General features: G+C 41.9%; 1 protein-coding gene across 1 annotated transcript in view; it reads left to right on the forward strand.

The window, feature by feature from the left end:
* The first annotated feature begins 331 nt into the window (after nt 1-331).
* SREK1 (splicing regulatory glutamic acid and lysine rich protein 1) overlaps nt 332-12,106 on the forward strand; it is a 55,935-nt gene continuing 44,160 nt past the window's right edge. Inside the window, exon 1 of the mRNA XM_084629041.1 lies at nt 332-734. Coding sequence (XP_084485167.1) covers nt 574-734 — 161 coding nt within the window. The 5' untranslated portion in view covers nt 332-573. The remainder of the gene's footprint in view (nt 735-12,106) is intronic.

Below are 12,106 nucleotides of genomic sequence, written 5' to 3' on the forward strand. Positions count from 1 at the left end.
CCTCGGCAGGCGCGTGCCCCGGGGCCGGCGGCTCCCGCCTGGTAACGCCCTCAGCCCCACCCGCTGTCCGAGCGACAAGGGCACACGAGGAACGGGGCTGGCTGCCGCTCCCGTGACGCCGCCCAAGCCGCTTTTCTCGGCAGCGGCCGCCCCGGTGCGGCCCGCTAGGCCGAGCCCGCGTGGGGTGGTGGCCCCCGTGGGCGGCGCGCAGCACGTGCCCGGTGGGTGACCCGCGGAACAGGCCGGACCCCGGAGGCACGCCCGGCCGGGGCGGCGCAGCGGGCCCCCCCACGCGGATCGACCGGCCCCATCTGCAGAGGGAGGGGTCAGCACGAAGCAACTCCCCCCGGACCCAGCCCTTCCTCGCCGCTCGTCTCGACACCTCCCCCACGGGGCTAGGGGAGGCTGGAGAGAGAAAAACCGCCACGGCCACTGAGCACCCGATGTCGAGGCTAGAGCGTCCCCACGCCGGGACTCTCTAACAGGCACCGCACGCTCTTCTCTATGGTTGGGCCCGCCTCCTGAGTCTTTGGCTGCGAGTGCACAGGACGGAGCGGTTGTGTAGGTGCCGCCATGATGAACAGCGGTGGAATCGGGGTGCCGCTCGGCTTCCCCTTGGGCCCTACTTCCGTCATCCAAGTCACCAACCTCTCCTCGGCGGTAACCAGCGAGCAGATGCGGACGCTCTTCGGCTTCCTGGGAGAAATCGAGGAGCTGCGCCTTTATCCCCCGGAGTAAGTGAGGCCTTGCCCGGGCCATAGAGAGGGGGAGGAAGAGAGAGGCCCAGAGAGGCTTGTGGGATGCCGCAGAGGCCATCTTGGTGATGGGCGGCCAGCCCAGCTCCATGAAGATGGAGTCACGTGACCCCATTTATTTGTGCTACTGCCACTCTGCGGGAAGGAATGTTGCCCGAAGCTAAGATGGCGGCCGCCGTCCGTGGCCTGGAACCTGCCCCTCCCCCAGCCACGGGGAGGGAGCCGCGGGGTCTCTGTTGTCTCCGATCCAACCCAGAGCGGCCTCTGTAGCCTAGTAACTGGAGTTGGGGCTGTAGGCTCCCCACGCATCAAGTGCCTTGGGCTCAGCGACTGTAGAAAAGTGAAACACAGTCGTCCCCCGCCTGCTGTTCCGGAGGGTGCCTGGCCTGAGACTTCCCTGAGCCCCCTAGTGTGGGGAGCCCCCTCCTCCCTACACCGGCACTCTGGCCCTTGCCCTGAAAACTTCCTCCGCTCTGGTCTCTGTCATGAATCCTCCTCTCCCACTCCCACCTCCCGTAAGGGGACTCTTCACTGTACCTACTATCCCCAATGAGGGGAGCCTCCTCCCCACTCTAACCCTGGCCCTAACCCCTTCCCCAGTGAGTGGAGCTGTTCTTCCCCCCCCCCCTTCTCGATGGGGGTGGGGGGGAGGGAGCTCGTTTCTTACTCCCTCTCTGGGACTAAACTAAAGCCCACTCAAATGGGGGAGTCTTCTCTCTACCACCTGGTGCTAAATCTCACACCGGTGGTGGAGTCTCATCTCTTGTTTATAAAGAATATAAGTTCAGAAGTAGTTCCTGGTATTACATCTGTCCCTAAGCCCACCTAGCAGTTTTTGTTGTTTTACAGTCTTGGTTTGTTTTTGTTTTTAAAGTGTTGCTCTGTAAAAGGCCCACACAAAGGGGAAAGTGATTATCACTTTAAACAGTAAAGGAGGACTTGTGGCACCTTAGAGACTAACCAATTTATTTGAGCATAAGCTTTCGTGAGCTACAGCTCACTTCATCAGATGCATACTGTGGAAAGTGTAGAAGATCTTTTTATACACACAAAGCATGAAAAAATACCTTCCCCCACCCCACTCTCCTGCTGGTAATAGTTTACCTAAAGTGATCACTCTCCTTACAATGTGTATGATAATCAAGGTGGGCCATTTCCAGCACAAATCCAGGGTTTAACAAGAGTGGGTTTGTGTGGGTGGGGTGGGGTGGGGTGGGGGGAAGAAAACCTGGATTTGTGCTGGAAATGGCCCAACTTGATTATCATACACATTGTAAGGAGAGTGATCACTTTAGCTAAGCTATTAGCAGCAGGAGAATGGGGTCGGAGGAGGTATTTTTTCATGCTTTGTGTGTATATAAAAAGATCTTCTACACTTTCCACAGTATGCATCCGATGAAGTGAGCTGTAGCTCACGAAAGCTCATGCTCAAATAAATTGGTTAGTCTCTAAGGTGCCACAAGTACTCCTTTTCTTTTTGCGAATACAGACTAACACGGCTGTTACTCTGAAACTTTAAACAGTGAAACTGGCCTTGCACTAAGTGTTCTGAAATGATTACAGTAAACAAGATTGAAAAAAGAGAAAAATAACCATCTCTTCTAACTGTAATAGTGTTGAGTTCTATGTGAATGTGTAACCGCAGTAAGTAAAACATTTTCAGAGATTAGCATGATTTTATTTTTGATGGTTTAAGTTGAATGTGTCCCTTTTAAATATTTGCTGGGCTCGTGAGTAGGACTTCACAGAGCAAACAGGAAAAGAAGGCACTTTTTCCAGATGACATATCTGTTCTTTGAAACTGAAAGTGTGTGTATCACTGAACGTTTGAAAGCTATAAATAGGGATGAGGGGGGGAGGAAGAGGGGAAATAAGGATTCTTCCAACGAAATAATTTGGACTAGAAAATTGCTGAAAGGACAAAATGCAGGAGGTAGTCTGTTTTTAAAACAAAAATATGTGCTTCTTTAATAAGTATCTGTAGGTTCGTGAAATTATTTTTATCTGTTACCAAGCTATATTAGGTGGTGACAGTTTGAATGAGGAATGTTTAAAAAAAAATCCAAAATGAGATTTAAGATCTTATTGATATACGTACAGTACAATCTTCTATACCCACAAGGAGAGACTTAAAATAGCCTTAACATAGCACTTATATGCTATATTTTATTTTGAAAGTGCTCTACAGATATTTGCTAATTAATATGCTAATTAATAATTAATTCTTCCAAATGTATGGTTGGAGATACCGGTTGATCTCATTTATTATTATTGTAAGATTTTAACAAAGTAGATGCTCCTTTCACACCACAGAGAAATCCGTTTATGCAATATGTAGTATATATTTAAAACTTAAGATTTGCTGTGGTATTGGATTTCAGTTTAATTTAATTTACATGTACATATTAAAAGGATTTAAAGCTCAGCTATGGTGGATCTATTCTATGTTCAGAAATGTTATAGGATAGAGGATATATTCCCATTTTTCTTTAATTTTGTTTTAGATTTTATTTTATTTGAACCACTTTTAAAATAAAAAAAAATTACATAATCTAGTGCCAAATGGTACTGGAGTTCCAAAACTTGACATGGTTTGCAATTAATATTTTAGATAAAACTGAGGATTTTAACTAATTTATCTTGTGAACCAACAAAAACATACTTATTGTTGACAATTAAAATAAATTAAAAGTAGGCTTTCTACACACAGCAGTAATTTGAAAAGCACTTTTTTAAACATTCAGACAAGCACAAGGAATAAAATATATATGCATTAGTAGCAAAAACCTATTTAGGAAAAAATCCTTTCTGTTAACAAAATGACAGAAACAAATGTCAGACAGGAATTCAGTACAGAATGTTGAGAATACTTTTCTGCTTTCTTTTTGTTACATATTTATTGGGTTTAGATTTTAGAATGGAAGTACATTTCCAAGAATCTTCCTCAAAGCTTTAAGAACAAAAAAGTGCACACTATGAATAGTAAAGGGTCACTGTTAAGCAGTTTGAGTTCAAAATAGAATAATATTTTAATAGATATTTTTTAAAAATTCAAGTGATAATTTTTATTTGAATTGAAAAATTTTGCTGTAGCAATTTCAGTGGCAGTGTGGCAGCATGGTACTGCCCCCGAGAAGAAGAAAGTGAAATTTACTCAAAAAAGTGAAGCTGATTATTTTGTCTTCAGTTTCCAAGTAAAATAAATAAATAAATCTAACAGAAATGATGATTAAAAAAAATTAGATTTTAAAATACCTGGTTTCAGTTGTCTGAGGTATTGGTGCATAGATGAAAAAATAACTCTTTTTTTTAAAAAAAAAGTTTCATTGTTTTAACTTGACAGTGCCCTTTTGAACTCCCATACTTTCAGATGGAATTCACAATATCAGTTATCTTAGAAATCACCTGTCCACTATGTGGCAATTAAGATCTTCAGGATCACTCTTGTTTGTAGTTCGTGGAATTGTGTTATGTCCAACAACAGTGATAGGGCATTCTCAGTTAAGGGGCTTACTTTTGGAATAAACAGTCTCTGACATGCCAGAGCCCAGATTTGATGACTTTTAGGAAACAATGCTCTTTTCAGTTAGACCGCCAAGTGAATGGCGTAATTCAGTGCATAAAATAAGTGAACCCTAGGTTCTGCCATGAATAGGAACTCTTAAGTGACAAATATTTAGATAAATTTTTTGAAGTGCTGTTTCACACTGAAAAGTGACAGTTTAAAAATGGCTCTGGGGGTTTCTATTATTAGTTTTATTATGGTAGTGCGTAGAGGCCCTACTTGAGATCAGGACCCTGTTGTACTAGGCACTGTAGAAACACATAGTAAATGACAGTCCCTATTCCAAAGAGCTCATGACCTAACTGGACAACACAGAAAAGGGGTACGAGTAAGGGAGAATTATTATCCCCATTTTCTGGATGAAGAAATGAGGCAGAGAGACAGATTAAGTAATGTGCTCAAGATATCTCAGTAATACTCATTTTCTGTCATTGAAACCATACTGAATGTTTAGTTTGCAAATAAAAAATATTTTAATGTCCAGATTTAACAAATTAAATCTCAACTCCGAGAGTCAACCTGGGTTTTTTCCCATGTATGCATCCTCTCCAGTAATAGTTTCTGCAGGATAAATTAGGGCTAAAGAGGTGCTTCTGTAATCCCATTGCCTTTAACGGGTTTGCACATATGAAATTGATTTTAATTTCTGTTCCAGTTCTACTGGTGATGCACAAGAATTGCTATAATCCATCTCTCTCACTCTCAGCTATGGAAGCTATACAGTGCTAATAGTAATAAAATTCAATACAAGTTAATTTTAAATCGAAGTCTTGCAGTTGGATCCGTGCAGACACAAGGGTCCACCTGTGAAGATCTTATTACAGGATCGATGTTGTGATCTCTAGACCCTCAATTCTGCAAGATTGTTGTTGGGTGTTTTGTGTGTGTGTGTGCGTGGAAGGTGCAGCAGCCTTCATATATGGACAGAGCATGCAAGGGTCTAGCTGCATACAAGAAGTTACATGATTGGAGCTCAAAGTAAATATGATTCCTAACATGAATCAGGAGCAGATCAGTTGAATAAGAAAGTATAGAGTATAATTCTGTTTTAATGGTTGTCAGGCACCCAGATGTCTCAGCAATGGATACCATATAAAAGTACCTAAATAACATTAAGTACAGCAAAACCCCAATTTTCTAATCAGGAATCAAAATATTATGGCCTCTTCCAGATGATTAAATGTTTATTACATAAATTATAAAGTAAATCTCCACTCCACCCCCACCCCTCCCATCATTTTTGGTCATAGAGGCTCAACTTAAATGTATACCTCTCTCAAGGTTCCTTCCCCACTCTGAACTCTAGGGTACGGATGTGGGTACCTGCATGAAAACCTCCTAAGCTTACTTTTACCAGCTTAGGTTAAAACTCCCCCAAGGTACAAACTATTTTACCCTTTGCCCTTGGACTTTCGCTGCCACCACCAAACATCTAACACTGGTAATATTATTATTAGGAAAGTGTTTGTTTGGAAACGTTTTTCCCCGCCAAAATCCTCCCAAATCTTACCCCCTTTTTTCTGGGGAAGGTTTGATAAAAATCCTCACCAATTTGCATATGTGACCACAGACCCAAACCCTTGGATCTTAAGAACAATGAAAAAAGCATTCAGTTTCTTAAAAGAAGAATTTTAATTGAAGAAAAAGTAAAAAGAATCACCTCTGTAAAATCAGGATGGTAAATACCTTACAGGGTAATCCGATTCAAAACATAGAGAATTCCTCTAGCAAAACCTTAAGTTACAAAAAGACACAAAAACAGGAATATACATTCCATTCAGCACAGCTTATTTTCTCAGCCATTTAAACAAACAGAATCTAACACATCTAGCTAGATTACTTACTAAGTTCTAAGACTCCATTCCTGTTCTGTCCCCGGCAAAAGCATCACACAGACAGACAGAGAGGCTTTGTTTCTCCCTCCCCCCAGCTTTTGAAAGTATCTCCTCATTGGTCATTTTGTTCAGGTGCCAGCAAGATTATCCTAGCTTCTTAACCCTTTACAGGTGAAAGGGTTTTTCCTCTGGCCAGGTGGGATTTTAAAGGTGTTTACCCTTCCCTTTATATTTATGACAACCTCAAATTAAAAAACATAGTAAGAGAACAAAAAATGTGCCACTGTGGCTAAACAACAAAGTAAAAGAAGCAGTGAGAGGCAAAAGGGTATCCTTTAAAAAGTGGAAGTTAAATCCTAGTGAGGAAAATAGAAAGGCACATGAACTCTGGCAAATGAAGTGTAAAAATATAATAGGAAGGCCAAAAAAGAATTTGAAGAACAGCTAGCCAAAGACTCAAAAAGTAACAGCAAAAAAATTAAGTACATCAGAAGCAGGAAGCCTGTTAAACAACCAGTGGGGCTACTGGACACTGGAGATAATAAAGGAGCACTCCAGGACAGTAAGGCCATTGCGGATAAACTAAATGAATTCTTCGCATTGGTTTTCACGACTGAGCATGTGAGAGAGATTCCCAAACCTGAGCCATTCTTTTCAAGTGACAGATCTGAGGAACTGTCCCAGATTAAGGTGTCACTAGAGGAGGTTTTGGAACAAAATGATAAATTAAACAGTAATAAGTCACCAGGACCAGATGGTATTCACCAAGAGTTCTGAAGGAACTCATATGTGAAATTGTAGAACTACTGCTATAGTCTGTAACCTATCATTTTAAATCGGCCTCTGTACCAAATGACTGGAGGATAGCTAATGTGACACCAATTTTAAAAAAGGGCTCCAGAGGTGATCCCAGCAATTATGGTAAGCCTGACTTCAATACCGGGCAAACTGTTGTAAAGAACAAAATTTTCAGACACATAGATGAACATAATCTATAGGGAAAGAGTACACATGGTTTTTGTAGAGAGAATCATGCCTCACCAATCTATTAGAATTCTCTGAGGGGGTCAACAAGCATGTGGACAAGGGGGATCCAGTGGATTTAGTGTACACAGGTTTTCAGAAAGCCTTTGACAAGGTCCCTCACCAAGGGCTCTTAAGCAAAGAAAGCTGTCATGGGATAAGAGGGAAGGTTCTCTCATGGATTAGTAACTGGTTAAAAGATAGGAAACAAAGGGTAGGAATAAATGGTCAGTTTTCAGAATGGAGAGAGGTAAATAGTGGTGTCCTCCAGTGGTCTATGCTGGGACCAGTCCTATTCAACATATTCATGAATGATCTGGAAAAAGGGGTAAAGAGTAAGTGACAAAATTTGTAGATGATACAAAACTACTCAAGATAGTTAAGTCCCAGGCAGACTGCCAAGAGCTACAAAAGGATCTCTCAAAACTGGGTGACTGGGCAACAAAATGGCAGATGAAATTCAGTGTTGATAAATGCAAAGTAATGCACACTAGAAAACATAATCCCAACTACACACATAAAATGATGGGGTCTAAATTAGCTGTCACCACTCAAAAAAGAGATCTTGGAGTCATTGTGGATAGTTCTCTGAAAATATCCACTCAAAGTGCAGTGGCAGTCAAAAAAGCTAACAGAATATTGGGAACTATTAAGAAAGGGATAGATAGTAAGACAGAAAATATCATATTGCATCTGTATAAATCGATGGTACACCCACATCTTGAATGCTGCATCCAGATGTGGTCGCCCCATCTCAAAAAATATATATGACAACTGGAAAAGGTTCAGAGAAGGGCAACAAAAAATGATTAAGGAGCTGGAACAGCTTCCATCTGAGGAGAGATTAATAAGACTGGGATGTTTCAGTTTGGAAAAGAGAGGACTAAGGGGGGATATGATTGAGGTCTATAAAATCATGACTGGTGTGGAAAAAGTAAATAAGGAAGTGTTATTCACTCCTTCTCATAACATAAGAACTAGGGGTCACCAAATGAAATCAATAGGCAGCAGGTTTAAAACAAACAAAAGGAAGCATTTTTTTCACACAACGCTCAGTCAACCTGTGTATCTCTTTGCCAGAGGACGTTGTGAAGGGCAAGACTATAACACGGTTCAAAAAAGAACTAGATAAGTTCATGGAGGATAGCTCCATCAATCGCTATTAGCCAGGATGGGAAGGGATGGTGTCCCTAGCCTCTGTTTGCCAGAAGCTGGGAATGGGTGATGGGATGGATCACTGGATGGTTACCTGTTCTGATCCTTCCTTCTGGAGCACTTGGCATTGGCCACTGTCAGAAGACAGGATACTGGCCTAGATGGACCTTTGGTCTGACCCAGTATGGCCACTCTTATGGTCTTTGCACAGTACAATCCATCATATCTTTAGTCCAATCTTTAAATTAAAGTAAGTGTTACATATACATATTTAAATCTCTCAAAGTTACAATGCTATTCTTGTGTGATACTAATTTTGATTATCTTTTGATTGTTTTTAGCTTACAGAAAAATATGGACTTGGGTTTTAAAAAAAAAAGAGAGAGAGAGAGAAATGGGTCTATAACTATTATCCCATAATATTGCTATGAAGTGAATGGAAAGAATTAAGTTTTAACCCATTTTCCACCAGGAAGCACAATGAAAAGTTTGTAGGGGAGAACTCCTTACTGCTTGACAGAAGTCTTTAATTTTTTCCATTCTTTCAGGAAATGATCATTATATAATAGTTTCAGTTTCTTTCCAACAATAGCCCCTTTGCAGTGCTATGATGGTAGAAGAAGGATGCCCTGATTGTAGGAGAATTGGTGTCACAGAACCCAGCATAAGTGGCTGTGGACCAGCCTACTCCCAACTTCCCTGTCTAAAGAGGACAAGGGCTTGGTTGGAATATCTGGCACTGTCCAGCTGGCATCTGGTCATTGTAGCAGTGTCACAGCTTTGCTATAGTTAAGCTTAAAACCAGCTTTCTGTTCTGAGTGCTCTGAAATCTACAGGTTAGTTGGATTGCCTTGTAATTTGGTGTGCAACATGGGGTATGACTAATGACCCAATGTTGGGGCCATTTGATCAACAGCTTCCTGAGATACAGCCTCGGGGATCAGAGGAGGCTTTTCTTAAAGTGGACAGATTTTGGCAGTCTGTTTTTGCTCACAGGTACAAATCAAACCAGGGCTTAGATTATTGCATACAGGTCTCAAGTGCTTGTGGATTACTCCAACAGAGTGCATGACACCCACTAGCCCTTAGGGGGAAATCAAATTAAAACATCATTTGAAAGAAATGTTGCTTCTCCTGTTAGTCATGCAAAAGCTCCCAAACCTGTTCATACACCTAATGGATTATATTGAGCATGTGTGGACAGAGAAATAAACAGAATTGTTAGTCTTTAAAGTTTCACACCAGCAGTATAAGCAGTAGTCCTTTGAAAATGACTCATTCTGCCAACATCAGGCCTGGTGTACACCTAAAACTTAGGTCAACCTAGCTTTATCTCTCAGGGCTGTGAAAAATTTCACGCCCTGTGAGATGCAGTTAGGTCGACCTAACCCCCACTATAGATGCAGCTAGTCAACCTCGCTACCACCTCTCAAGAGTGTGTATGTACTACAGCAACAAAAAAAACAACCCACTTCCATTGCTGTAGCAAATGTCTACTACAGCAGCATAGTTGCAGCTCTGCCATTGTAGTGTTTATAGTGTAGACATACCATTGGTTCAAGTCACATCTTGTGCAGCAATGTGGAAAAGATTGGGTGGCATATTGCAGAAATCTCTGAGTAAGGCTTTTTTAGATTTTGTTTTTGAGGAATATAATCAAAGTATTTTCGTTTAAAAAATAAATATGTGAATACTTGCTGGCAAGGGAGTAGAGGAATTGGGGGAATAAGGGTAAGATGAAGGTTTGGAAGTGAAAGAAGAGGTGGATAAATGGGGATGGGTAATACGGGCTGTGAGAGTGATGGGGGCTCTGGGGAGGTACACATGGGGGGGAGTGGCAGAAGAGCTGGGAAAAATGGATATAGGTGACTGTTAACCTCACATTTTCCCCTTCTGTATATGTACCAGGATCTGGGTGGTCTGAACCCCTCTCTCTACCTCTCATGTGAGCTGGGATCTAGGAGTCTGCTCCCCAGGAGGCACTGTCTGTCCCCTGTGGGTGCCAGTACTCGGCCTCTGAGAGTAAATATATATAATTTTTCTTTTAACATCATCCATGGACAATTTTTTGTGTATGTATATTCCGCATACCAGGACTTCTTGTGCTAATAGACTGTTTACGGGTCCTACCATCTCCTTCAGTCCAAGACTGTGACTCTTCTTTTTTAATGCCTGTACTGGAGACAGTTCATACCCATCCAGAAGACCCAAAGGCTTGCTCTCACACAGCAGACTGGCTGTCAGCACTCCTCCCTTACCCACTGAACTCCCTGGTTTTAAGCATTGGTAACAGTGAGAAGAATCTTATAACCTCATTCCATCATCTGCATTAGGGGACCAAATGGCTTCAGAGGCTTTACTTCCCAAACAGAACCATCCACTACCTTCCTTCGCTCTGTTTGTTTCCTCCTGCATTATCATGAGAGAGCAAGTTACAGGCTAAGAGGTCCCTATGTGAGGAGTCTCCCAGAAAATACAGAGGAGAAGCTCTACCAGACTTGGTCCCAACCCATTGTTGCTTTGCTACGGCTCAGTGTTTTGGATGGCTTTTAGGAACCTCTGCATTCCCCTGCAGCAACCGAGATTCCTCTGAAGACACCACTGCAAAATCTGTTCAGTCCTCTTTAGCTCTTGAGTCTCACCAAACCAGACAATTCATACCAATCAAGACGCTTTGGGGTAAATCTGAAAAGCTACCTGATCCCTTGCTCCAGTCCACCTCTGAAGGGCATCTGGTCCCATCCTAATCTCTTAAGTAGGTAAATGAGTCACTTGGCAAAAAATTGAATATTGTTTTTCCCCAAGAGAAAGATCTGGGCTCTTAGGGACGTGTCCTTGTTCTTTCTCTCCACCTACATTTCAGATGATGGCTAGCCTGCTGAGCTGAAGACCCCTCTGACAGCAAGCTAGGTCCTCTAAGGTAATACAAGAATATCTTCCTTATGAGTGTGACTATACCCCCACAAAAGACAAAAGTAAACCGTAAAAGCCAAAAATCTCACTGTTTGGGTGAGCAATGCTTTCCAGATCCTAATCTCCTTCCTTGAATTCTAGCTCTTCTCCTGAAGAATTGGTTTTGGATTGCAATAACTCTGAACTAGAGAAGCTGGAGTCTCTCTTTCTCTTAGCTGTTTGTGACAATAGGGAAGAAGGCAGTATCCCATAGAGTAAATATGCATGTGCAGGCTAAAGCAGATACATAAAATTAAATCAGAATTCACCTTCTTTCTTCCTTTTAAGAAGTCGTTTGGGAAACTCCTGACAAAGGAGGAGGCTCAGTCAAAAAGTTCTTCAATTCTTCAACTTCTTCATCTTCCTTAAAGTTGATGCAGTATTGACATCCCTGGCAAAGATTGTGGTAACTCCTGCTAAGGGGAATTTCTTCCTAACTTCTCTTCAACAGACTAGGTGATAGAAGAAACCCTTAGAAAAAACTTTGAAACTTCTTCTTCTTTAACTCTTAAAGCCTCACTGGCAACCATGTCAGAGCCACAATTTTCAGGTGGGACATCTTAAGCAGTTTCAACCCTCAGAACTATGACAAATATAATTAATAGATTCATACATTGTAAGGCCAGAAGAGACTACTGTGATCATCTAGCCTGACTTCTTGTATAACACAGGCCATAGAACTTCCCAAAATAATTCCTAGAGCATATCTTTTAGGAAAACATCCACTGTTTGTTTTAAAAATTGTCGGATGGAGAATCTTGGTAAATTACTTTCACCATTAAAAATTTATGCCTTATTTCCAGTCTGAATTTATCTAACTT

The sequence above is a fragment of the Lepidochelys olivacea genome (genome assembly GCF_965140295.1).
Source record: "Lepidochelys olivacea isolate rLepOli2 genome assembly, chromosome: 5".
In the NCBI taxonomy this organism is placed as follows: Eukaryota; Metazoa; Chordata; order Testudines; family Cheloniidae; genus Lepidochelys; species Lepidochelys olivacea.